Here is a 27550-nt window from a genome sequence, read left to right as displayed (position 1 = left end):
GATAGTTATAAATGTAATTTATCATTTAAAGTATGTTCATTTCACTTTAGAAAGAGTTAAATTGCTTAAATAATATACAAATTGGCACAAAAACAAAATTGCCATCCTATCGCAGTATTTTATTTTCTTCTGTTAGTTTCTAAATTTGTACAAGTTTTATTTGATGAGAGCTGTCATATACAAGTCATTCATATTTCTCTTGTTGAAGTGTAACTCTGAAATAAGGTTATCTTCAAATCCATTTCCTTGAAAAAAAAAACCTAAAATATTATTTATTTTCTTTTTATACTACATAGAAATTTATTATTATTAATAAATATTGATGCGTGTATTAGAAATTTTAATTTAACTAATGAATATATTTTATTTAAACTTTTAAATAGATTTCAAATGTTAAGAAATTACATGATAAAATTACAATGTTATATATATTTTTAAAATATTTTGATTTTTTCATTACTAAAATAATTTTATTAACACCCATTTGATCCCAGTTCAACTATTAAATCCTGAATTCATGTCTTCATTAGTCCGACTTTAAAATCATTGATTCTTGCCATTTCACTCTTCTGTATATTAACCCTAATAGTTAAATCTGGCCATTGGCCATTATCTTTAAATGGACAAAACTACATTCCATACAAATTGATTTCCGGTATTTTTGTTTTTTAGTTTTACTTGCTGGTGCAAATTCAACTTTTTCTTTTGGTTGAGAAAGCTGAAAAGCGTATCTTCAATAGAATCAGCACATAAAAATAGGACAAGAACATTCTTTCACATAAATTGTCGGTTTAGCTTGAGTGTAATAATTCATAAGATATGGGAGCCTAACTATATGATTCAATCATCTGTATCTGAACAAGACTCTGAATCTCCATCAACTTGCAACTCGAAAGGTCTTAGTCTGTTTGTATTGGCTTCCAATGGAGGTAGTCCATCATCATCATCACTGTCCTCCAGCTCATTCTCTTGCTTGGAGGCAGAAGTTTCCTTTGATTCATCTACCATTGCAGTTTTAAAACTTTGAGGCCTATATGTTGGCAAATGATTGAAAGAGTGAGTATAATGCCTTAGGTGTGAGTACCATTAGATTCTACCATATAAAATCCAAAATTTGATATGGAAAGTAAATATATGATTAATCAACAAAGGAACCCAAAGCAAGTAAATACAAAAATTAAAGCTGGAAACAGTAGCAAACCATTCTGGAGTTTTCTGTAGTTCTCGAACTTGTTCGTAGAAAAGAACTTGAGAAACAAGGCATGCAACCTTGCTACCCGATTCAAGAGCCTTTACCTTTCCAGTTTCATCAACAACAACAAAGCTCCCTGCAACACGAGAAAGAAGGGTTAAATGTAAACTCTTTGGCCGACAGGTTGGAGTAACATAAAATCTAAAAGAACACACACATGGTGCATTAGCCAACACCAAACAGAACATGCAAGTAACTCAAAAACAACGTTTCTAGCAGTACACACTACAAATATGTTCAAGTTTAATAACGATGGATTGTTTAACAAAACAGGTTGGCGAAGTTGACATGGCTTCATAATAAATAGTTCTACACCCCATATCGACAAATTCATTGTTAGCTAAGAATTTTCTGAATTCTTGAACAATGAAGCAGTAAAGGTTTAAATAAAAACAGCTTAAGTACAGTTGAAAAGGGGACAAACTATAACTATCCATTCCATGACATGGTCCATGAATAAACTTTCACTAATGTCCAGATAGAAAAACAGCAATTATAGCACAACCACTTCCTATCATGGACAGGAAAAGTAATACTATTATAATAAAGCAATTCATTTTGTTTTTAAAAACTAGGAATACAAAGTAACATGGCGTAGTACTGAATTGCTTTTTAAATAGGACATACCTCGTTTAATCCACACGCTTTTCTGAAATTTAGCAGGGAATAGAGCCAGTGATTTGTTGCCACATGCATCCATGACCTTCACACGTCAAAATCTAAATATAAACAAGAATCTATACACATAAGTAGTACACACATATTATAAAGGGTTGTTTACATTGAATAGAATAGACTGATTTTAAGAGGACATATTGCTTTCTTTCCCCTTTTTTCCATGCTTTTAATACAATCTGTATATTTTTCTCTCCATGTACTATTTTGTTCTATTTTCTTTCTTGCAGAAATGATAAAAGTAACCAGGCAATCCCTGCAACTTATTTTCCTTGTGAATATGTATTTACCCCTTATTTTCACAGATGCAAACATTCAAACAATATTCCTTGACTAATTTCTCCATCAGAGTTTGCAAGTTTCACCACAGTTATTTTCTCATTTTCCTCAGCATAAATAAGAAAGAAAATTTGGAAGATTTAGGACTAGTAAAGCAGTACCTCAATGATATTAGAGCCTCGTAAAGACACCACCTTCATGATGTTTTGCCCTTCTTGAAGGGTAACATGTTTTTCCTCAGTTGCCCTCTTCAAATTCTTCCTTCCTCCTCTCATGGCCACCTAAAACCCTGATCTCACTAAACTCTGCATATCACAAATGGCGGTTTAACAGACTAACTCAAAAGACAACATTACATAATTCAATATTATATATTTCATTCGGTCATACATCTTCAGAAACACCAATAACGTTATGTTTCAAAAGACAGCAATGCAGAATAGTGTTTTCAACCATCAAAAGGGGAAAAACTAAAAATCCTAAACCCCAGTAATACGATAAAATTCATAATCATTCTACACCCGAGCCTTCACACATTAACCATCCCAGCAGCTTTGAACAAAGCTTGCCAACTGGAATAAAAGTTAACCAACTTTGAACAAGAGAATTTGTAAGTAGGCCCACACATGGTTTGCTTCAGCACTAAAACCAAGCAGAAAATACACTTTATAAAACTACACCTTTCATGTTTTGCAAAACAAACTAGTTTAATTGTCTAAAAAGCAATATAGTATTATTAGTTCATTTCCCACATAACCAATTCAAAAGAAAGTTCAAAACCCAGTTAAATTAATTGGTTCTGTCTATGAAGAGTTTGAAACTTGTAATTAGGAGCATAACATGTGCCAATAAAATGTCAAAGGCAATCAATAAATAAATATTCTAGAAACTGATAAACTGGTTCCATAAGGAAATACTAGACAGCATTTTCTAGAGAAGGAAGCTTATAATTAAGAGTTATAGAGAATACTACTTCTTCCTCGGCAGGCTTGTTAATTCTGATTAAAAGATACAACAAAACGCCATATTTGAAAGACCAAGGCTATGAATTCCAGCGTAGATTCTAAAATTCTAAAGCACACAAGGAAGAATTTGTTGCCAGGGAGGAAAAGTACTATCGACCTCACCCAATTGCAATCCTAACATACAAGAAGACATTTTTCAAAAGTGCATCGTGGAATAAAGATCTTTATAGATAAAATTCTCTATTGCCCGCGCATTAATTTTGTTGTCTTCTTCAAAATGTGTAAGAACAGATATAATATAAGAATTTGAGTAGAGTGAATGCTATAGCTAAGCTAGGTTTTCTTCTGTGCCAATGCCAATTGGAATCAAAATTACTCCTTTCAAAATAGATCTTTATTTATATATTTTCCTGGCTTAAAGTTAGGAGGAAAATGATACAATATTTTATTTTGACAATTTTTAGAAACAACCCCTATCAACTCTTTTATCAATACTAACCAAAACATATATGCTGATGCAACTATATTTATAATTTTATTAATCTAAAACTATATAGTTTTATAATTTTTATAATTTTATTATTTTTAAAAATAATTAAATAAAAATAATATAATTTAGAATAAGTACATAATTTTATAAAAATAGGATTAAAAAACTTATGTAATCATTAATTTTTTTAAACTATTCAAATATTTATTTATTAAATAAAAAAATTATTTCACATTTATTAGAGGATAAAATATCCAATTAAAAATAAATATCAATAATATTTATAAGTATTTTGACATTTTTTTCTCAATTTGTAAGTAGTTTTCTTTACACATGTGATTATTTTAATTTAGTTTAAAAAAACACTTAATAAAATGATAAAAAACTATGTAAAGTAGAATAATTTTTTATTAATATTAGCAAGAATACCGTATTTATTTTTTTATTTTTATCATTAAAATATATTTATGTTCAATATTAAGATTTAAATAAACAATATTATTAATTATAAATATAAATTTATAATTTATTTTAAATGATTATGCTATCTATCTATGTTATCACATATTCATGGATCATGTCAGCAAAAAAGCCCACAAGTTTAATCGGTGAAATAAAAATACAGCTATTATTAATAGAGCAGTTTTTTTTAATCTTATGGGATTCCTTTTAAAACTGTTTTTTTCATATAAATAATTTCCTATTTTATCTTTATATCATATAAATATTTTTCTATTTTATCTTTATATCATATAAATATTTTTCTATTTTATCTTTATATCATATAAATATTTTTCTATTTTATCTTTATATCAACATTTTATTTTATTATTTTAATTTGATTATACCGTTGTATGAATAGTTACTAAAATAGTTTTCTAAATTTAAATAAAATAATTACAGAGTAGTTAATAAAGATAAAGCAGTTCTTTTAATTTAAATAAAATATATTGTCATTTTTTCACATTTCAATTTTTCTTTAAAACAGTAAGTTGAACCAATTAAGATAGAAAAGAGAGAAGTTTGGATAAAGAGGAAAGTGAATAACAAGTTTTAAAGGAAGTTGTGTTTGATTTTTAAATAATGAAATTAGAAAAAAATGAAGGAAATATTCAAAATAAGAATAAAATGCTAAAAAATATCTTATTATATATTTTTAAAATAATAAAAACAAAACATTGATATAAGAATAATATATGAAAGTGTCAAACATACGATACGGTTATAAGAAAAATTCTCTTTATATACAGAATACAGATAGATATAGATGATAAAAAACAAAAAATAATGTAATTTAATATGTTTTATCTTTCACAAATAAAATAAAAATAAAAATATATTTTAATTTCATAAATTTGTTGAATCAAGTCAATTTCTTCCTACACCTTCCTAGTTTCTTCTACCATCCCATATCTCAAAAATGTCAAAATTGTTGATTTTGAATTTTACAATTCAAAATATAAAATTTGTACTATAAATTGTTTAATATAAATTACAAAGAATATATTGTATTCATAATTTTATATTCTAAAATATTTTTTTTTTTATATAGAAGGTAAAGACTTCTACCCTGATTATTGCGTGTAAAGAGAAGAGTAAAATTGTAATTTTACGTTTACAAAAACACAAAAGATTGCAAATCATATTAAACGAACGTCCACTTACCCACCTCTAGAGTTCATTTTATATCTTTTAATTATAATTTAATAGGTTTTATTTTGTCATAGACTTTATTTACTTTGTACTTGCAACTACTTTAGAAACTAGGTTCTTTTGGTAATTTCATTTCACAGTTTAAAACAATATCAATTCCAAAAGAAATTCCAACGTTTATTTATTTTTTAAAGTACAATTTTAATAAAATCAACAAAATCAAAATCCATTTTAATTAAGTTTTTTAAATTAACTTTTTTAGTTAATCACTATAATTAACTGCACAAAATATTTTGATTTTACATGTTTAGCACAAAAACCTTTTTCCTTTTTTTCTTTTTTCTTTTTTGCGAGAAATGCAACAGTTATTACTTAATTTCCCAAAGCTTGCATTCTAGCAAATAAATCAGTAAAGTGATTACAAGTAACTAGGCTCTATTCAAAGACAAAATATATCTTCTTCCCCCACCACTAACATACAAGGAATATTATCATAAATCATCCCAAAGTACCCCAGGTTGTGGCCCAAAATTGACGAGGTTTTCCATCAAAGAGACTAATGTGAATATTCATGCCAAACAATCCCACCACCACAAATACCAGCATTAACTATCATGTTTAGGGTGCCCAGTGTTATCGCTGCCTGCAGAAGCTAATTTTGTTTAACATCCAACCTTATTATGCAGTCCTCCATGCATAATCAATCACTCAACTTAAGCAAATCACAAACACATACATCACTCGGTATTTCAGACAAGAAGTTTAATTTTTAAATGCAGTCACAGCACATTATTCAGGATAGAAGAGTTCAATAGATACTTACACTGACAATCTTTGCTAGATTCCAATTGTCTGCACAAAATATATTGCTAGAAGCGTCTCCAATTCCTGAACACCAAGCTTAGGACTAGGGAATCATTAGAAGTCCAACACTGAGTAGCGATTTTGGCAACGATGGTACTGCCACTGAGAGTTTGACCATGGAAAGAACTGCCTATAGACTGGACTAAGGTGCAATCTTAATAATAACATGAGTGAAGCCGTCTAAAGAAAAAATGGGTACTACTGAATTAGTGCACTTTATCTCAATTCCTCTCTTTCTACAACTCTTTCTTTCAGAATACTACCGAAAAAAGTATTCTAAACTGTCAGGATAAACCCATACAAGAATCTTAAACTCATCAAGGAAAAGCTATTACTCAGAAACAGGAGTAGAGCAATACACATAAAATTAGAAGCATGTGAACAAGTTACACCAGCAGCTTTTACAATAATTATTTCCATACTACATGTGTGATACATTATACATTTAGTTTTTCTCACCCTCTTAACTTCTAATCAAGACAAAAGGGGAGTCCTATCATTCAATTCTCCACAAATCAAGTTAAACTGATTAGCAGTACTTATATTATTTGCCAAGACTGCCCAGGACTATAATAGACCATTGTAGATACTTCACTTCATTCATTTTCAACACAGAATCATGTTAGGAATGAATCAAAAATTGGAAATTAGAACAAATACTCCATCAGGCTCCAACATCAAAATCCAACTACAATTAATTAATTTAAACAACATGACGTGATAAAACCATTTCAGTTTTGAACATCAATGTGTTACAATCGAAACCTGAAACTACCAAATCGAACCTCAAGGCAAGACACAGCTACGAACAGTCAATGTAATTAGTATGTATATCCTCACTACCAAATTTTCATTCTGAGGAACCATTCTCAGGCAACGATAACAGCTACGAATAGGTGTTTCTACTAAATATTTAAAAAATCAAAGGGGAAAAGTGTTGCATCCATAAATCATAAACCGACTAAGAGGATCAATGAGGAAAAATTGAACATACCCTGACATCTTTCCTTGTTGAATTCAAAAGACACGCTTTGCTTCCTGCGAAAACAAAAATAACTATACAAATCAGAGGTTGTTCAAACACGTCAATACTCAAAGGATGTGAGAGAGAACGAAAATTAGGTCTCAGAGAGAACGAAAATTAGGTCACAGAGAGGACGAGAGAGGAGACCTTGTTGATGAGTAACAGCCGAAATCCTTAGCTCTGTGGTTCTGATACGAAAATATTGGAAATTTATATGAGAAACCATAAACCCTAACAATTTAGCATGAAAAGTCCGAATTGTCTCTCTTTGTTTTAATTTTCTATTAAATAATTTACTTGTCTGTTGCTAATTTTAATTTCCTAATATAATTGAAAATGAATTTTTGGATAAAATAAAATTTTAATGTTTATGAATATATATGGTTAAATTAAATTTTAATTTTTCAAACAATTTATGGTTAAATATATGGTTAAATCCTATGATTTGACGTGAAAAAATACTTTTAAATTGACCATAAATATAAATTTTATATCATAAAATAATTTTTGGGGGTGGGTTTATTTTAAAATAAATTGACCACATATTTCATTATGAATAGATTATTTTAAAATTTTGTATAACATAATTTTAGATTTCACCTATTAAACTTGTGGGCTTATGCTGACATGGTCCATGAATATGTGAACTTCAAATTGTAATATTTTTAACAAAAGAAATTATAATAAACTAGCGATAACATAAGGGTGGCTATGTCTATCTGTATTTTTATTTTTATTATTATTATATATTAGATAACAAATATGTATATATATATATATAACATCTAAATAATATTTTTATGATTTATATTACCTCACAATTCAAATAATATCTTCATTATTTGCATTCTAGCAAATAAATCAGTAAAGTGATTACAAGTAACTAGGCTCTATTCAAAGACAAAAATATATCTTCTTCCCCCACCAGTAACATACAAGGAATATTATCATAAATCATCCCAAAGTACCCCAGGTTGTGGCCCAAAATTGACGAGGTTTTCCATCAAAGAGATTAATCTGAATATTCATGCCAAACAATCCCACCACCACAAATACCAGCATTAACTATCATGTTTAGGGTGCCCAGTGTTATCGCTGCCTGCAGAAGCTAATTTTGTTTAACATCCAACATTATTATGTAATTCTCCATGCATAATCAATCTGGATGACCTTTTTCTTGAAATACTATACAAGAATTTCTACAGAATTTAGGACAAAACATGATAAATTTTAAGTCAAACAGGTGAGTATCCAGTTAGACAAAAATTAAATAATTTCACACATAAATCAGGCTTGACAATAATGAATAAAACATTTAATGTAAATCTGGTGGAATGAATTTGAGGTTCAAATGTTAGTCACAACTCAATACACACAAAAAGAATCTCTGGTAAATTTTTTATATAAAAACTCTCAAGTAATAAGGCGTAATAAGTCTCAAACCGACTGAAAAACTTGTTTTTTCTAAAACAAAACATTCTGGTTTTTCTATCATATCTATTTTTTTATGTTTTGTTTTTGGACGTTTCCCCTTAAACACAAACAACATATGAAAGTCTTTGTGTCAATATTTTCTCAAAAAATTTCAACGTAATATGAACTCAGAATAAAATCGCAAAAATTATGGCAAAATTTCACAAAACGGGCAAGAGGAAAGTCTTTAAGTGCTCAAACTTCTAAAAAAAAATTTCGGAAGAAATTGTTTTTGAAATTCGATGTAAGAATTTCAACACAATTTGGGACAAAACGCGACAAATTTCAGGTCAATCGGATGAGTATTCGATTAGACAAAAATCAAACAGTTTTATACACAAACGTGGTGTTTTATTACTTGTATACGGGTTAAGACACCCTTGAAGTATCTCTCTTTTAATTCATTTAATTTTTTACTGATAAAAAAACTAACATCAATTAAAGATAGGTATATAAGCAAAAGGAAACCAAGACTAGCATTAAATATGATAAAGAGGAATGAGAGTATGATTGAACAATTGGATACTATTAATGGTACATTTTGGACACAAATGGCAACACCTACCCAATTGAATTATCTCTAACAGCAAAACGGAAATATTTTGACAATAGATTTACACATTTAATTAAATATTCTTTTATATATACACATTAGATTTATTCACGTGAAAGCAAGTTTGAATGATTTAAAACATGGAATCACTTTTTTTATTTTAATTCTATAAATTAAAGTTTTGAAGATAAAGAAGTAAAATAATTTATATTAATCTTATTTTCTTAAATAAAGATGGTAAGAAAAAATTAAGTTCTACTATAAATATTAATTTTTATCAAAAAAGTATATTACATGATATTTTTTTTATCAAAAAAGCATATTACATGAAAGTGAATTTATTTATAAAACCCATACTTAGCATCACCATGAACTACTATCTATATATGTGTATTCTATTCTAGAGTTCAATAATAAATTACCATGAAAACTTGGATAAATAACTTTGTATTTTATAAAAAATAAAAAGGATACATTTTATTGGAGTAAGATTTAAAATTTCACTTAGCGTTGATTTGTTCTTTTAAATATTTGTGGACAAAAGGGAAAATGATATTTTGGTATATATATATATATATATATATATATATATATATATATATATATATATAATATAGGGGTGGTAATGCGGGTGTTCCGCCCTGCATAAACTCGTCCCGCGTTTGGTCCACCCCACGTAAGAGATAATCTGCGGATCAATCCACATAAGAAAAATATTTTTTTTAAATTAAAATTTCATTAATAATAAAAAAACTATTCCTACTGCTGAAAAATTAAAATTTTATTCATGGTTCAATTCATTCAATTAAGATAAAATTATAAATTCAAGTATGAGGGTTGTTAGAAGGCTTGACTAAAAATAATTAAAGTTTTGCTTTGCATCTATTTTTTCCTATATATGTATGTTAATGTATAAGAGTTTTTTTTTATCGGCAAAGAATAAATAAAATAAGGGGTGTCTCAACCCTTATACAAAACTCCAAAAACAAGTTTTCTAACACCCTACCAACTAAGGGATCCAACAAACATTGCACATGTTAATGTATAACAGTATCTTATCAAAGTTTTGCTACAAAATATTTTAATGAAGATAACTAATTTTTTAATTATCCTATTGAAATCTCTTTTTTATATTATTTTTTTATTAACAAATTTTAAATACAAGACTTTCTTTCAAACTAAATTCATGGTTACTCTTAATACTAACTCCTTTAGATGATTAAAATAAAACATTCATTTTTTTAGTACATTAAATTCATTTTTTTAAAATAAAATAAAGGTCACAACTGCAATAATAAGTGAATGGGGTATGATTTTTTTCCTTACAAAACAAAATAATTATTTTTTATTTACATAAGTCAACCCGCTCCGCCCTACTTTTGGCTCGTGCAAGTTGTGGATTATGCGGGACGAGACAAAGTGGATCAGCGGACTAGATTAGTGAGATTGTCCCGCATGTTTTAGTAGCGGGTTACGAGACCAACATTGTCATTCCTAATATAATATTAGTAGTTTAAGTTAAAAAATAAAATAAGAATAAAAATATTAATATTTGGAGTAGTTAAAATGGGTGTTTTTTTTTTAAAGAGGAGCCGAGAAAAGGATATGATAAATTTTGAATAGGATGTGTGGTTTGGTTGAAAATGCATTGTAATGTAGTCTAATAATGGAAAATGGAATTACGTTCTAAGGCAAAGAACACGGTTTGGCATCGTAAAATGCATAGGCTGTAAAGAAAGAAGGAACAAAATCAGAGGACCTCCTTAGACCTCTCCCCAAACAGCTCAACTTGTGAAAACAACCAAAAGGAAGTTGTCATGAGACGCAAAAAAATTAGCACATTCTCAGCCTATTCCTCCTCATCTCTGCTGAGTCTGTTCTTGCTAGCTCTCTGAGTTAGTCCTAACAGCTCCATCGAAATTGGCCTTTGGCCACTAATGATCAAAGATGGTGCTGTATAGTAATAAAAACATTAGTACATAAAAATAATAAATAGTAATAATAATGAGGAGCATGATAAAGATGATAAACCTATCATTGTGATTGTGATTGTGATTGGGATTGTGATAATGGGGGCGCGCTCTGCTTCGGTGGTGCGCGCACCAATCATGATTGTGAAGTTGTGGTTAAGCTTGGGTAAGAGTAACGTAGTTGTATTGGTGTTGACATCAATATTAATATCATCATGCTGGTGCACAACAGCGAAAGCGATGTATTCTGATGCGGAGGCGCTGGTGAAGTTCAAGAAGTCGTTGACAAATACAAGGGCCCTGAAGAGTTGGGATTCAAACACAAACTCAAAGCCACCTTGCTCAGGCAATATTCCGAACTGGGTGGGCCTGTTTTGTTTGAGGGACAAGGTTTGGGGGTTGAGACTCGAGAACATGGGCCTAACAGGAAACATAGACATAATGACTCTGGCTTCAATCCCCGCTCTCCGCTCGGTTAGCCTAATGAACAACACCTTTGTGGGTCCCTTGCCTAGCGTCAGGATGCTGCCAAATCTTAAGGCCCTCTACCTCTCTTATAACCATTTCTCAGGACAGATTCCCGACGATGAATTTAAGGGTTTACTTAAATTGAGGAAACTCTATTTGGCCAATAATGAGTTCACAGGTCAAATTCCTTCCTCTCTTGCCACCTTGCCTACTCTAATCGTCCTCAGGCTCGACTCAAACAAGTTTCAAGGTCAAATCCCCCAGTTTCAACATCATAATAATAATAATACTTTGAAGATTATCAATTTTTCTAACAATGACTTGGAGGGTCCCATTCCGCGCAATCTAATCACCTTCGGCTCCTCCTCATTTACCGGTACCTTAATGTTTCTCATTTCATTATGCATCCATATTCATTCATAACTCAATCAATCAATCAATATTGCATTGCAGGGAACCCAGGACTATGCGGGGCGCCCCTGACGAATGAGTGCCAAGAGTTAGCCACACCATCCAAAATGCGTCTTCTAAAATCTTTACTAGCTTTCGTGGCGAGTGCACTGGTTCTAGCCATCCTGGTTTTAGTGTTGGTGATATGTCGGTTGAGGTCTCAAAGATCCCAACTGCAACACCACCAAGAACAATCTGCAACAGAAGGCCATAAGGCCTCGGCGTTGCAGGGCCAGGGCCTAGCCTCAAACAAACTCGTTCCTCCCATTTATGTGAAAACTAAAAGCCTAGCGGATCACTATGATGCTAGTCCTAGGCAGGTGTCATCAGGTCATGGTCATGGTCATGGAAATTCACATTCCAGGAGGGGGGAACAAGGCAAACTCACATTCCTGAGGCATCAAGATCCCAGGTTTGATTTGCAGGATTTGCTAAAGGCCTCCGCTGAAATTCTAGGAAGTGCAGGATTTGGGTCCTCCTATAAGGCCGTCATTTTAGACGGTTACGCCGTTGTTGTCAAGAGGTACAAGCAAATGAACAATGTGCCCAGAGAGGAGTTCCACGAGCACATGAGAAGACTAGGCAATCTCAGCCATCCCAATCTTCTCCCTCTCCTCGCCTATTATTACAGAAAGGAAGAAAAGCTTCTACTCTCTGCCTTTGTTCACAACGGTTGCTTGGCCACTCATCTTCATGGTAATAATTATTACTTTGTTTGTTTGTTTGTTTAATTCCATTTGTCACTTTTCAACGTGGCTACATAATATTATTGTAATTACTAATCATACATACAGGCAATCATAGCTCTCAAAAGCCAGGACTTGATTGGCCAACTCGCTTGAAAATCGTGAAAGGTGTAGCTAGGGGTTTGTCTTACCTATACAGTGCACTTCCAAGCGTAATTGTGCCTCATGGTCATCTCAAATCTTCCAACGTGCTTTTGGATAAATCCTTCGAACCCCAGCTCACTGATTATGCCCTCAGTCCCGTCATCAACATCGACCATGCCCAACAAATTATCATGCCTTACAAATCTCCTGAGTATGCTCAACTTGGGCGCATTACAAAGAAGACTGATGTGTGGAGTTTTGGAATTCTGATTCTTGAGATCTTGACCGGCAAATTCCCTGAAAACTATCTCACACTTAGACATAATACTAATTCTGACATAGCCAGTTGGGTAAATACCATGATTACTGAGAAGCGCACCAGTGACGTGTTTGACGTAGAGATGGGAGGAATCGGAAATTGTAAAGCTGAATTACTCAAACTCTTGAAGATTGGCTTGAGTTGTTGTGAGGAGAATGTGGAAAGAAGGCTTGATATCAAGGAAGCTCTTGAGCAAATTGAAGACTTGAAAGAGAGTGAAAACGATGATATTATTGGAGAATACTCCTCCTCTCCCATCACCCCAGAAAGAAATGCTTATAGAGCGGTGTGATTGTCACTCACTTTATTTGGAAGCTACCAATTTGTACGCGTGGAAGGTGGCTTTCCCCATGAAGATGAACATATGCTATTAATTAATCTTAAATTATTTTTAACTAATTAATTAGTTCTTCTGTCTATCTGGTTTTCTTGTTAACATAACTTAGGCACTTATTGTTATTCCTCTAACTGAACCATCTTGTAATGTTACTTTGTCCACTAGTTAGGATTAGTTAACCCCTTTATTAATTTCACCTATCTCTGTATAAAACATTATCTAACAATTTTAAATCTCTAGTGCTAGTCATTGTGCAACACATGCACATATTAACAAAAATTATCAATTGCTCGTAAGTATATGCACAGTACGGTTAACAAGAACACCTAAAAATATTTCAACATATAAGATAAATTTCCTTTTTATTATCTTATATTTGTTCTAACTTTGTTATTGGTCGACCTATTTTTAATAACTATGTATTTTGTATATTGTTTATGCTAGAGAATATGTTTATAACAAAAAAAATCATACTAATAAAAAAGAGCCTATGTATACAAGATATATTTTGGAACTGAAATCATTTTAGAATCTAGTGCTAGTATAGTGTAGCCCCTAATATTTTCGAGTTAATAATATTTATTCATGTAGTGTTTCTTCTCTAATTGTTCATGTCATTCCCAAGAAGAATCTCTTGACTAGATTCTTTAAAAAGTTATAAAAATTATTATTCTAAACTCACGTTAAGATTATAAAAGTTAATATTAATTAACCCTACTAGTAGGTCACTCATCCTTAGTAACATCAAAGGCCAACTCTAAAATATGACTTGCATGAAGTATCAAAGTAAGTCACTCTGGTTCTAATCTTAGTTGGATGGTCCTATTTAAAACTAGTTTAAGACTTTCATTAAGAGCAATTGAAAATATTTATGAAAAGAGATTGATATATTGAATATATATATATATATATAAAAGTATTTTAGGAATACTCCATGTATCACCATTCAAAAAAAACACTATCATCCATGTATTTACTTCTTGCACAAAAAGACTATACTACACATCCACGGTCTGATAAAAGGAGTTAATCTCAACAAGATTAGTGAATTGTTCTCAACCCCACCTGTCAATTGGGGCTTCAAAATACTTGTATAACAAGATGTGAGTCATTTGATGTGTTGTCTTAGAGATTCCTATCATAAAAAAGAGAACCCTCACAAGGTAATGTCATGCATCAAAGCGGGTTCTAGTCCTACGAGTTATGCTCCAATAGTGACTAGTGTTTCTAATACAAAATTTGTAACTTAACATCATAAAAACTCATCCTCTACATCTATGCTTAGTGATATCCCTTGGGCAACAATTAAGTTTTTCTGCAAAACAACAAAACCACACCTTCCCCCAGCCAAGATACCAGATTAATGCAGAAAATAAGATGGCTTTGTGCTCTGACGTGGCAATGCACGGTGTGGAGTTTCCACATCAATGCATGGCCATCTAGCCATAGAGCTTGGAAACATCCCCTATTCCATTATTCCAGCATGAGCTATTAGTTTAGTTAACGGACAAAAAAGTCTTCCACATTCCTCCACCCCTTCATCCTCCTTCCCCTTATCGTCTTCCCCCTCTTCTTGTACACCCTCTTCATCAAGTGAGCAACACCCATTTGATTAGTCATCGTATAGTTGTTAGGGAACATGTTTTACCACAACCTACATATGATAAATAAATATGATAAACAAATCTAATAAATATGATAAAAAGAATATTTGAAACAAAAATCTAAAACAGAATTCGAATCCAATATCTACAAGGAAGAGAAATCATATAAGAAGACACAACACACTCCCCAGTGGAATATGTTCTAACCTAGTTGTGTCGTTTTTCTTAATTTTCTATTTTCTTGTTTGTAATTCTTTTCGTGTTGCCTCCACATGGAAGGATAAACCTTTTGGATTGATTCTCTTGTGATTTCGAATTGAATTATGAGGTTCTGGGTAATTTAGTTTTGCTCTTCAATTTCTCTAACAAATTGTGTCGGATGGTCTAGTCTTGTAGAATTTTGATTTCAGATTAGGAATTGTTTTTGAACACTTGTTGATAATTCAATTTTATTCTTTAATTGAAATTCTTCTTTATTTTGCTTTTATTTTTAACAATCTCTTGCTTGCTTAATTAATTCAAGAGGTAAAAGACTAAAATTCTCCTATGTATACACTTGAACGCGGGTGAGGAACTTAATGAATTGATTGAAGTTTTTTTATTAATTCGCTAATTGAATGACATGTGTGTGTCAATTGATGAAGAATTCAATTGTGAATGAATTTGAGAATCAATCTGCTTTTTAATTTGCTTCTGTCTTGTCTTTTTAATTTTTTTGTCTTCAATAAGAGACAACCTTTTTTAATTAATTATTTTTAATAACTCAAATTGCCTTAAAAAAATTAAACTTTATTTTATTAAATTTGTAATTGAATTTGTTGAGAGACAAATTAGACTTAACCAACCCTATCTATATTCTAATTCTATTGACTTTTCATGTATTAGATGATATATGTTAAATACACTATCCAAGACATTATCATTAGAGAATCTATAGTCATATTTATTTTTTATTTGATTGAAAACAACAATAATCAAGAAAGAGAGTTATTTTTAAAGGAAATATCTAGATCCAAACTCTGATTTTTTTTTATCATAAAAAATAATATATTATAGATGAATCAATTTAGAATGCTTCAAAATTTCACATAACTCAAGTTATTTACACAAGATAAAATTATCGTATTATACCAACATGACACATACACCTGCTGTGCGCGTTCAAATCCATGCAAACCCTTATCATCAAATATGGTGTGAGAAATAATCTGCAGATACAAGCCATATTAACTCATACCATCTATAACCTTGAATCGTGTTTGAATCCATGACTTGTTAGCAATAAATATATTGATATATGTAAGATTATAGCTATATAGTTTTTAGGTTGGTAAGTATGACATCGATTAATTTATAATGAAAACTAGTAACAACTTAAATTTCATAAAAAAAAAAGTCTTTTAAGAACTAAATAGTGGACAGGTTTTTGAAAAAAATAATAAGTAGTCTTTAGCTTTTCAATAAATTATAATTCAATCGATATAAATAGAAGACCAATAAAATTATTTGAATACAAGACATAATAGTTTACATCTTTAAAGATAACAATAAAAAATTTTAGAAGAAAAAATATTGTTAAAAAGAAAAAAAAAAGATAATAGGATATTTTATCTAAAATAATTAATAGTCTTTATAATGAAAGCTATACAAAGTGAAAAAAAAAAGTATTTATTAAAAATGAGAAGAAAAAAAATGTCATTAATTTTACAAGGAAAAGTTTTAAAAGGAGAATAAAATATTTTGATGAAAAAAACTGACACTTAAATACTAATATTTCTAAAGTAAAAATCCACTAAATAAAAGGAGATTACTTTAGCATAATATGTCATACATATAAAATAAAAATGATGAAATTATGAAAAGTTAGGGGTAGTAGTCCCAAGTTATTGATAGCACTTTTGCTTTTTAAGGATTTTGTATTTAATTTAATTTTGTAGTTTTTTGTGTTTACCTCTAACGGATAGGATAAGAAAAGAAAAATGTGATCGATAGAGCATAAATTATGGTAGTTTTCTATAGAAAAGGGTTTTGTTACTTAATAGAATGGGATGGTTATAGAAAAGGATGAGAAGGCAGATGAAGGAAGAGAAATGTGGCACTCAAATTCGAAGGGATCAGGGATTAGAAGAGGAGGAGGCGGCAATGGAATAGTGGCCGTGGCTATAGACAACGATAAAGGAAGCTCGTGCGCTCTTAAATGGGCCGTTGATTCTCTGCTAGCCAGAGGTCAAACAGTTATTCTCCTCCACGTTTTGCACGGGACATCTGTTTCCAGTAAGTCCTCTCCTCTTATTCATAGCTATTTCTTGTTTTCTTCTCGATATAATAATATTCTTAAAGAAACTAGGGGAAGGTGAAAATGGTTTATGTAACTACACGCCAATAAAACACTTGTTATTTGTTTTGTTTTTTCAATCGCAACAGGGGGTAGCGAGGCCATTATTTGTAACATCACCAATTCATCCGTATCTCCTCATAGATACCAACATGATACCTCTATGAAGGATTTGTTTCTCCCTTTCCACTGCTATTGTACACGCAAAGATGTAGGTCTCACGCTTTGTTTTTTTTTTTTTTTTTTTACTCAAATTAGTGATAATAACACGGTATGATTTACTGCTGTAAAAAATATTTTCTTAGATACAATGCCTTGATGTCCTTCTTCAAGACCATGATGATGTGAAAGCAATAACAGAATATGTCTCTTATGCTGCAATTGAAAACTTGGTGATTGGTGCAACATCCAGGCGTGGGTTTATTCGGTAGGATTCCGTATCTGAAATTAAGATTGCATTCGTAACTATTTTTAAAAGGAGAATAATTTTGATATTTGTGTACAGAATGCAAGTCATTGTACCTTTCTTAATTTCGTTTTTCCTTGTGCAGATTTAAGTCATCGTCAAGTAGCATATTAAAGGGGGCGCCGGACTTTTGTACCGTGTTTATCGTTTCTAAGGGAAAAATCTCGTCAGTTCGGAATGCTACTCGTCCAGCCGCACATACATCCCCACTTCTGAGCCACATACGTAATCTAAAGAACAAGGAGGAACATCATCCTGAAATACCCTTCAGAAATGCGAATACGAGAGGTTTGTTTCTGTCATATATAATATACAGTTTGTTCGGCATCTATCAATTCTTTCTTGCCCTGCACTTTTAATCATGTATGTATCTGCAGACGGGACGTCAATCAAACCTCAGGGCTGGCTCGATGAATCTTTTAAGTAAGTCTTTAGTCAAACCATTCAAAGTCCAACCCATAATAATAATATAACATGGTTTCCTTGGTTCGGTTCGGTTGAGGCAGGTCTCCATTTCCAAGAAGAGGCACGACTGGAATATCATGCGTGGACTTCCCAGACTCAGATACAGAAATATCTTTTGTAAGCTCTAATAGGCCAAGCACTGGTCGTTCATCCTCCGTTTATGACTGTATTGAGGCAGGCCGAACTTCGCATGTTTCTAACAGTTCAGATCATAATTTTGGATCAGCCCGATTGGGACTCAGGTTCAATGACCCCAGTTCACCCCATACTTCTGTCTCTCATGAAAGCAGTAGAACATCATTCTCTTATTCATCACAGAGCATGGTGAGTGAGTGAGTTAGCGAGGACATGTGTTTTTCCTTTATTCTTTATACACCACTTCTACTGATTTGTTATATATCAATATTACATTTCAAATAAGTAAAATTGTTTAATCATTGTTGTGAGCCCATTGATACGTGACCATTGAAGGTATCAACTTCCCTTTGCTAAAATAATTTAGGATGAAGAAGCAGAAGCTGATGTCAGGAGGCTGAAGCTTGAGGTAAAGCAATCGATGGAGATGTACAATGCAGCATGCAGAGAAGCACTAACAGCCCAGCAGAAGGTATATTCTGAAAAGTATATATAGTCCCTTTTTCTATAAATGTGTTAGTGGGATTTCAACTGGTACAACTATTTTGGTTGCTACAGTTAATGGAGTTGAAAGACTGGAGAATGGAGGAAAAACACAAATTAGAAGAGGCACATTTGGCTCAGGAAGCTGCGCTGGCAATTGCAGAGCAAGAGAAAGCGAGACGTAGAGCAGCCATGGAAACTGCTGAAGCATCGAAGAAAATTGCTGAGATTGAAACACACAGAAGAGCGAGTGTTGAAGTTAAAGCTCTTAAAGAAGCAGAGAAGATGAGGAAGCTTTTGGACAATCTAACCCAAACTGATGTAAGATATAGAAGATACAGTATAGAGCAGATTGAAGCAGCTACGAACTTCTTTGCTGAATCCCAGAAAATCGGGGAAGGAGGTTATGGCCCTGTTTTTAAATGTTTCCTTGATCACACTCCAGTCGCTGTCAAGGTTCTACGTCCAGATGCTGCTCAAGGGAAGTCACAGTTTCAGCAAGAGGTGATCAACCAGTGGACATGAGTAATTCTACACCACTTTTTTTGTATTTGACTCCATAACATGTTTCCATTTCATCTCGTTTACGTTAGGCTTGGCCTTTTATGGGCATGATTGAGACCTTGAAAATCTGATGAAATCCCAACAGTGATATCCATATAGTTGAACAGCTAGCATCTCTTCCACATCATTCTTTTCTATCTCGAACTTCTCGTTACATCTCTTTCTTCTTTCCTTTTTCTAATCCATTTCTTAAAACCCAAAATTGGGATGGACACTCCTCCATCACTTCCCAATGATATCTAGCCAATTCCAAAGACACATACACGTAAAGGGAGTAGAGAAAGAGAAGGAGAATTTTGGATATCAAGGGTAAACCTAAAAGCATGCATAATTTAAAGCCTCCTTTCTACTTTTATAGTGTTCTGAGTTCTGATTCATAATGCCTGGAACTGAATTATGTTGTGGGGGTATACCAATAGCATATACTAGTCAAATATGTTGTGGTAGTAGTATTTGCAATCAATCCTAAACATATAAATGTGCGTGTGCAGATTGACATTCTGAGCTGCATAAGACACCCAAACATGGTACTTCTTCTAGGAGCGTGTCCGGAGTATGGCGTACTGATTTATGAATATATGGCTAATGGAAGCCTAGAAGATTGTCTGTTTCGAAAAAGGAATAACAGTGTTCTGTCTTGGCAGCTGAGGTTCCGAATTGCTGCTGAGATAGCGACGGGCCTACTATTCCTGCATCAGACCAAGCCTGAACCTTTTGTACACCGTGATCTGAAACCAGGCAACATTTTGCTAGACCAGAATTATGTGAGTAAGATAAGCGATGTTGGATTGGCAAGGCTTGTCCCACAAGTAGCCGAAAACGTAACACAATGCTGCATGACATCAGCAGCTGGAACATTTTGTTATATTGATCCTGAGTATCAGCAAACAGGAATGCTTGGCGTGAAGTCGGATGTTTACTCTCTTGGAATAATTTTTCTTCAACTATTGACAGGCAGAACTCCAATGGGATTAGCTTACCGTGCTGGAGAGGCTATAGAGAATGACACCTTTGAGGAAATGCTGGACCCATCCGTAACCGATTGGCCTCTTCAACAAGTCCTGTGCCTTGCAAAAATGGCAGTCAAGTGTGCGGAACTCAGGCGAAAAGACAGGCCAGACCTTGCCAAAGTGGTGTTGCCAGAGCTTGATAAATTGAGAGACTTTGCCGAAGAAAACATGACAGTGCAGTCGTTGCCCATCATTTTAGGATGCATTGCGCCTTCACCCTGCCACACTGAAACTTCTGTGCAACAGGTTCCTACTTTCTAGCTCCCAAATCACCTAATATAACATAAAAATTATTTAATTATCATAATTTCGTAATATTTACATGGATTTCCATGACCTTATTGAGGTCATGTTGCAGGATGTGATGAGCGACCCGCGCTTTGTACATTCCGTAGGCTCATCAGCTCCATCAACGCCCACAGAAGGAAATCCTTAAATATATGTATATATTTATTTATTTATTAATATAGACGAGACTGCTTTATTCTGCAGTAATGTAAAAATGATGTTTCCGATGTACATGCATGTAGGATCTAAACTCGGTCAGAGAAAAAGTATAAACAAAAAGTTGTTTCTAGTTGACAATGCACACATTCAACAAGACTCATTCTTGTTCTATTCTTGTTCAACGTCACTTATATTTTTCATTTTCTTATCTAATCCATTAAAATATGGAAAAATAATAAATTTCCTTCTATGTAATATTTTCCTATTATAAAATTTAAGAAAAATAAATAAAACACTTGAGATATGAAATGGATCAGTTTTAAATAACATTGTAAAAGATTTTCTTTACATGGTTTTATAATATTCTTTTTTTTATAAATAAAACCCCACACATTATAACTCAATAGAAATTCAAAATTTATAACTATTAATAAAATAGAAAAAACGGACTATCAATTTATTTATAATTTTCATTTCACTCTCCAATTGTTTTCTCTTTTTTCTTATTAATTTTATTATAGAAAAGTTGTAATATATCAGGTTTCAACAAAATCAAGATGTTGTTAAAAAAAATTCATTTTATTCCTTATTTTAAGACAATAACAAAAAGAAAGAATGAACACATCCACATTCGGTTCTTATACAAAATCTCACATATCAAATAAAATAACTCAAATGAGAGGAGAAGAAAAAAGACATTGATTAATCAATATATTATTTTTTTTATATATTATCTTTTGCTTTTAATTTCAACTAATCCAAAATTATTTTTGTATGTACATTAGATTTTTATCATCGTACAAATTAAACAAAAGAGAAAAATGTAGTACACATCTTAAAACATAACCAACCAACAGATATTAATTTTTAATAAAATATTAGTTTTTGTTTTTGCCGGTTGACTTTCTCTTCCGTTGATTTTGGTGACAAGTTTTAGCTCCGGTTGATCTCTTCTGGAATCTGTTCTACATCTTGTTGAACTAGAACGCGACTCCGTTGATGATCAAGTTAATGAGGACTTACTAAAATTTAAGAAGCATTCAGTTTCAGACTCAGAAACCACGTACCTTGACCTGGGGTTTCAAGCCCCTTTAAAGCTTATCCCTTGTGACAACTTTCTCTCACAAGAATCTAATCTCAACTCAAAACATTCCTAACAAGAAACCTTTTTGTTCAAGGGCGCCTTCTCTCGAGGTGCTATAAAGAAATTTTATCTCTAAGGAGAACATAAAATAATAACAGAACAACCACCTGTCAGCAGGGCACCATCTTAGACGCCACCAACAGGGAGATATTCTACTTACGTGGACACCTTACTCATGATACAACGTTATCTTTTATATCTTTTACTACTCATGTACCTTAATCTCCGCATGCCCTAAATACACGAACTTAGGTTAAAGTATGTTTACGTAACTTAACTATTATGTGTCCTAACATGTACCTCTAAGTTAAAAAATGGCTTTTACTAATAGCCCTACATCAACATATAAAAGGTTATTTTAATTACGCTTCAACGGGCTTACCAACAAAACGAGACCCAATCACATGACCCACTTTACTAGCTCAAGAGTCAAACTGACCTGTCTATACCATACACCGAGTCCCAACCAACCACCTGTGCAGTACAGTTTTAAAAAGAAATTTAGTTTTCAAAACCAAATCTCATAAAAACAATTGTATGTTTAATAAATAAGGGTACAATAAGTAAATTGTATAAAAAAAAGTTAAGAGGAGAATATGTTTATACATAAGTATAGATATATAAGAAAATTATGGTAGTATATTTGAAGTTGGGTTTTGAAGGTGACAGTCAGAGGGTTTAGAATTAGAATTTATATACTGAGGGGGTTTTAGGATAGCAAGGGGATGCGTATAGTGGTTATCTGAATGTGAAGATGTTGGTTAAAATGCAAACAAATTGGTTTGTCCCTGTTGCAGTCCCATTCCCAGTGCCACACAAGCTTGAGGGTTGTTTTGTGATGAGTAAGTGCGTGCTATCCACGCATCCTCCCACGCCATTTGAAGTGGGTAATGATAAACCGAGAAGAAGAAGATCAAATTGGCGTTGTGGTTGTGGTTCGGAGGAGGAGGCACAGGCACAGAGACAGGGTCTCTCTGAATCTGAATCTGAATCTGAATCCAAACGGGAATGGGAAGTGCAGGAAGCTCGCAGGGCGATTTCAAGTTATCTGGGAGAATTGGGAGTGACAGAGGAGGAATCGTTGTCCATCGCGTGGAATTGCCCGGGGTATGTGAAGATGTTGATGGAAGGTGTGAGGGATTTGGATGAGTGGGGGTGGGAGGCAGATAAAGAATTTGCAGGGTTGAGCTTCAAGGACAAGATTCTTCGTGTTGCCGCTCAAAAGGGAGACAAGGGGAAAATTGCCTACTTAGAGACTCTTGGTCTCACTATCTCTTGGTCTATCAACGTCGCCGGATATCTCTCCGCTCACACCCTCCCCTCTCTCATACACAAGGTTACACGCATCAAACAACTCTTCTTTTCTCCCGTTGATAACGATAACGATCACTACCCTTCGTTGCTCATTAGAAACATTCGCCTCACGATGCGCCACTTGTCTATTTCAATTGACGAAGACTTGCAACGCACTTTCTCCTTTTTCGAAAAGCTTCAAGCAAAGCCTGGTGGCCTAAACATCTTAGCTTCCCCAGATTCCGCTTTCTGTTTCTTAATCCAATCCTTCCCTCGTCTCCTTCACTTATCCGTAGACAACCACTTAACACACATACTTGATTCTCTCCACAATTTTGGAATTCCCACATCTCGCATCTCAAACATAGTACTGGCTTTTCCTCCTCTTCTCTTCTGGAATCTTCAACTCCTTCAAGCTAGACTCCTCACCTTCAAGCAGGTACCAACCTACCGTCCCTTCCATCTATTCTCCGTTACCTCTTTGCCTTATAATTTATTCCACACATCATGTTAATCTCAGTTTCTACCTTTTGAATTAATATATTAATATTATGTTATTGTCTAGATTAACGTGGCTGATCAAGATTATGCCAAGTTGCTGCTAAAATATCCTTGGCTTCTGTCGACAAGTTTTCAAGAAAATTATGCGGAGCTCCTTTCTTTTTCGTATTCTATCAAGGTACCATTTTGTTCTGTCATGATTACTTGTATCCATTTGATTTCGGATGCATATGTAACTTTAGTTATCATCACTGAAAGGAAACTAAGGACATTTATTTGAATTATTGTTTTTCAATAATTTACATGAAAACATATTCTATAGTGAAATGGAACTAATTATATTTAAATAGTTCAACAACCTTCCATACCACCCTGAATGAGGAATTTATAGAAGGACTGAACTAATAATAGAAGGCTTCAATATAGGTTCCAAAGACACAGATAGACCGTGCAATTGAAAGCCACCCTCATCTATTAAGCTGTTCAACTAGCAAGCTGGAGTTGATGGTAGATCAGTTTGCTAAACTTGGAGTTCGGAATAAAAAGTTAAATCAGGTTATTGCTAGAAGTCCTCAACTACTACTACGGAAGCCCAAAGACTTTCTACAGGTATTTATTTTTAGCTTCAATCAAGTGTTTAATTTGTAACAAATGACATAATGAGAGAAGTGAGAGAATAGGGCAAAGGAATTCCCCACTTTGAAGTGCTTTAAAAAGTATAAGGAGTGGAAAGTTGCATCAACTTTTCCTGAACAACATCATAGGTAGGAATAGTAGAACTAGAGAATATAATTACAAATGACTTCAAGGTTTAGTGAAAGTCTATCAAGAGAAAGTACCATTAAAAATTGATCGCATTTTTAGTAAAATGTATTTGCATCAATAATAAGGGGCATAAGAGTAGAATATTCTGCAATCAAGTTGTTGAGCCCCTAGACAGTCTATGAACCATTGGATGGTCTGATGACCAGGATATCATATGTTGTGCTTATGTTCTTATGTTTTGATGATAACAAAAACTGATTGGATGACTTGTATATTGAAAGATTTGAGCAATGTTCCTTTGAGCAAGGAAAGGAAAACATAACTGACTCAACAACAACAATCATCTAAACCTACTAAATGTTCCTTTGCCCATTCCTTTGAGTAATTTTTCTGTCAGATAGCTTGTCAATTAGCTGATGTGTTTATGAAAGGACTACCTATGAAGATTTTCCATGACCTTCCATGACCTTATTGCCAAGTTCGAAATAATAGATTTCCAATTTCTATTCTCTAGCCTGAAGTGATGTGTTGTAATGTACCCACTAATTGCTTTATAATTATTGTAATTATTAGAAATTAATTAGGATAATTGTTTGTTACTACAAGTCTTTTTAGGAAAGTATTTAAGCTGTTTAGTCTATATAATGCTTCACCCTGTCCAGTTCTATAGAAAATAATGTTCAGAAATTTTCTATTCAAATCTCTTGCTCGTTGTTGTCTGCAGATTGTTACGTTGTTTCAAAATATGGATTTAGATAAAGAAACTATTGGAAGAATACTTGCCCGCTGCCCTGAAATTTTTGCTTCCAGCATTAAAAGAACTTTAGAAAGGAAGATTGAATTCCTTTGTAGGGTTGGCGTTCGTAAGACTTTCCTTCCTGGGGTTATCAGAAAGTATCCTGAATTACTTGTTTCTGACATTGACAAAACTTTACTGCAAAGGTATTGCTCTGACTAATCTATTTTATATATTTTGTACCGTTGTTTCAGTATCATATTTGTTTACTCTTACCCAACTAACGTTTATACATTTACTATGCACCTTGTGTCATTTTCCAGCAGCAAGTATATTCTATTTCAAAATAATTGTGGTGCGTTAGATTTTTTAATGATATAACGATGATATTGTTCTGACGCAAGTTTCAGTTTTGTCTGATGAAAAATAAAAGAAAATAATGATTTCCTAATTGCTTCAACTGTATCATGACCACTCCATAAATGTCACATTTCATCAGCAAAAACGTGAAAATGAACCTGCTTCTCACCTAGTGATTGAGGTGTCATTTTTATTTATAAAACTCAAATAAAACCCGACATCTGAGCAAGTCTGACATCTTAGGTTCCAACTATCATATGTGTCATCACATGAAAGATAACATAAAACAAAAAAAAAGATACAAACAATGTCATTTTGTTTATTATCTAGTAATTTTATCTGTTGATGTTTGCAGGATAATGTACTTGATGAAGTCAGGTCTTTCAGAGGAAGACATTGCATTTATGGTACGTACATTTTCTCCTCTTCTTGGGTACAGTATAGAGGGGGTTCTTAAGCCAAAAATAGAATTCCTTGTGAACTCAATGGAGAGGCCAGTAAGAGATGTGGTGAGTTACCCTCGGTATTTTAGCTATTCACTAGAGAAGAAGATAAAGCCAAGATATTGGGTGTTGAAAAGAAGGGACATCAAATGTAGCTTAAAGGAGATGCTGGGAAAAAATGATGAAGAATTTGCTGCTGAATTTATGGGTATTGGAAGGATGCCCGTCTCTCCTCCCGTGTAATGAAGCCTGTGAATATCAATAGTTGTATTGTAATTTTAGGTTTCCCTTGCAGCCAAGCTTAGCACGTTAGATTTTTGGGTGTTCCTTGTAATTATTTTCAAAGAGATAGAAATTCTTTCAATTACGAAAAAAAGTATTTTTTTTAACAAAAAATTGAACATCAAATGAGAAATTGATGCATAATTAGTCTAATTACGATTATATCATCCATGCAAGGTGCTACGGACTAGCTCTATTCATCAATCTTGCATTCAAGAATGAACATCATTTACCATTGAAGGGTTATGAGTTGATTTGTAAGTAAACTCGCGTTTTTGAGTAAACTCACGCAAACTCGCGAGTTGGATACTGAACATATTAAGTTTAGGGTTAGAGATTTTTAAATTAGATTGAGATTTTGCGTTGGATACTGAACGTATTAAGTTTAGGGTTAGAGATTTTTAAATTAGATTGAGATTTTTTTAGCTGGTTGGGTTTGAGAATTTTTGAACAGATTGTGGGCAAATTAAGATTTTTGGTAGATTAGGGATTTTCTGACAGATTGAAAATTTTGGGGTAAATTTAGATTTTTGACAGATTGTTTAAGAATTTTTTTATTTAGTGGGATTAAAAAAAAATTTGTATGAAGAGTCTACAAGTTGGATTTACAGAACTTGCTTGTATGATTTATTGATAAAAAACAAATCTTCTGAATGATCATCATTGAAAAGACAACGTTACGACTAACAATCTATGGTTCGAGATGGGCACATGTTAAATTCTTTGGGGCACGTGGCTATGATTATTTTAGTTTGATATCTCACCCATTTCTTGAAAAGGCTCTTCTTACTCCACCAATACTGTCTTCATGCATATCTGCGTAGTCTTAGAAAAAGACTAAATTGCCTGTAAGATTTTTAGATTAAAGAATTTAAAAGTATATTTTAAATTATATAATTCAAAATCCGAATACTT

General features: G+C 32.7%; 4 protein-coding genes across 15 annotated transcripts; 3 read left to right on the top strand and 1 right to left on the bottom strand.

The window, feature by feature from the left end:
* Positions 1–756: 756 nt before the first annotated feature.
* LOC137836115 (uncharacterized) lies at positions 757–7469 on the bottom strand. Of its 9 annotated transcripts, none has more exons than XM_068644972.1 (7): positions 7350–7469; positions 7173–7216; positions 6138–6358; positions 2368–2511; positions 1880–1971; positions 1202–1328; positions 757–1030 (listed from the first exon to the last, which is right to left on the bottom strand). In XM_068644972.1, the coding sequence occupies exons 5-7, from the start codon at positions 1950–1952 to the stop codon at positions 841–843; spliced, it is 390 nt and encodes a 129-aa protein (XP_068501073.1). In that variant the 5' UTR covers positions 1953–1971; positions 2368–2511; positions 6138–6358; positions 7173–7216; positions 7350–7469; the 3' UTR covers positions 757–840. The 9 variants fall into 9 exon arrangements, with proteins under 9 accessions (XP_068501073.1, XP_068501067.1, XP_068501068.1 ...); XM_068644966.1 differs by having other exon boundaries at positions 1880–1955; XM_068644967.1 differs by having other exon boundaries at positions 1880–1955; positions 6138–6315.
* Positions 7470–11052: 3583 nt separating this feature from the next.
* LOC137836114 (pollen receptor-like kinase 4) lies at positions 11053–13881 on the top strand. The gene is made up of 3 exons (XM_068644965.1): positions 11053–12042; positions 12120–12812; positions 12911–13881. Exons 1-3 carry the CDS (start codon positions 11298–11300, stop codon positions 13555–13557), a joined length of 2085 nt encoding a protein of 694 aa, XP_068501066.1. The 5' UTR covers positions 11053–11297; the 3' UTR covers positions 13558–13881.
* A 3225-nt stretch (positions 13882–17106) lies between these two features.
* On the top strand, positions 17107–21282 carry LOC137836107 (U-box domain-containing protein 35-like). 4 transcript variants are annotated; one of them, XM_068644957.1, is made up of 11 exons: positions 17213–17480; positions 17631–17752; positions 17847–17968; positions 18093–18295; positions 18385–18430; positions 18510–18589; positions 18699–18796; positions 18975–19079; positions 19166–19594; positions 20146–20910; positions 21011–21282. In XM_068644957.1, exons 1-11 carry the CDS (start codon positions 17255–17257, stop codon positions 21098–21100), a joined length of 2286 nt encoding a protein of 761 aa, XP_068501058.1. In that variant the 5' UTR covers positions 17213–17254; the 3' UTR covers positions 21101–21282. The 4 variants fall into 4 exon arrangements, with proteins under 4 accessions (XP_068501057.1, XP_068501056.1, XP_068501058.1 ...); XM_068644958.1 differs by having other exon boundaries at positions 17218–17480; positions 21023–21282; XM_068644956.1 differs by having other exon boundaries at positions 17107–17480; positions 18514–18796; positions 21023–21282.
* Positions 21283–22009: 727 nt separating this feature from the next.
* LOC137836108 (transcription termination factor MTERF4, chloroplastic) lies at positions 22010–26788 on the top strand. The gene is made up of 5 exons (XM_068644959.1): positions 22010–23987; positions 24114–24227; positions 24476–24658; positions 25539–25756; positions 26266–26788. The coding sequence occupies exons 1-5, from the start codon at positions 23010–23012 to the stop codon at positions 26594–26596; spliced, it is 1824 nt and encodes a 607-aa protein (XP_068501060.1). The 5' UTR covers positions 22010–23009; the 3' UTR covers positions 26597–26788.
* Positions 26789–27550: the final 762 nt, after the last annotated feature.

The sequence above is a fragment of the Phaseolus vulgaris genome, chromosome 5 (assembly GCF_000499845.2).
Source record: "Phaseolus vulgaris cultivar G19833 chromosome 5, P. vulgaris v2.0, whole genome shotgun sequence".
Classification (NCBI taxonomy): domain Eukaryota; kingdom Viridiplantae; phylum Streptophyta; class Magnoliopsida; order Fabales; family Fabaceae; genus Phaseolus; species Phaseolus vulgaris.
The sequence above is the reverse complement of the archived record's forward strand: the minus strand, read 5'-3'. Positions and strand labels throughout refer to the sequence as shown.

Coding starts and splice junctions, on each gene's coding strand:
- LOC137836108 (XM_068644959.1), top strand. CDS start 23,010: ATGTTGGTTAAAATGCAAACAAATTGGTTTGTCCCTGTTGCAGTCCCA. Junction 24,659..25,538: donor AGCCCAAAGACTTTCTACAG/GTATTTATTTTT, acceptor TGTTGTCTGCAG/ATTGTTACGTTGTTTCAAAA. Junction 25,757..26,265: donor GACAAAACTTTACTGCAAAG/GTATTGCTCTGA, acceptor TGATGTTTGCAG/GATAATGTACTTGATGAAGT.
- LOC137836107 (XM_068644955.1), top strand. CDS start 17,255: ATGGTTATAGAAAAGGATGAGAAGGCAGATGAAGGAAGAGAAATGTGG. Junction 17,969..18,092: donor TCCAGGCGTGGGTTTATTCG/GTAGGATTCCGT, acceptor TTCCTTGTGCAG/ATTTAAGTCATCGTCAAGTA. Junction 20,911..21,010: donor CTGAAACTTCTGTGCAACAG/GTTCCTACTTTC, acceptor GACCTTATTGAG/GTCATGTTGCAGGATGTGAT.
- LOC137836115 (XM_068644966.1), bottom strand. CDS start 2,481: ATGAGAGGAGGAAGGAAGAATTTGAAGAGGGCAACTGAGGAAAAACAT. Junction 1,956..2,367: donor GAGGCTCTAATATCATTGAG/GTACTGCTTTAC, acceptor TGACGTGTGAAG/GTCATGGATGCATGTGGCAA. Junction 1,031..1,201: donor CTACAGAAAACTCCAGAATG/GTTTGCTACTGT, acceptor GCCAACATATAG/GCCTCAAAGTTTTAAAACTG.
- LOC137836114 (XM_068644965.1), top strand. CDS start 11,298: ATGGGGGCGCGCTCTGCTTCGGTGGTGCGCGCACCAATCATGATTGTG. Junction 12,043..12,119: donor CGGCTCCTCCTCATTTACCG/GTACCTTAATGT, acceptor ATTGCATTGCAG/GGAACCCAGGACTATGCGGG. Junction 12,813..12,910: donor CTTGGCCACTCATCTTCATG/GTAATAATTATT, acceptor TCATACATACAG/GCAATCATAGCTCTCAAAAG.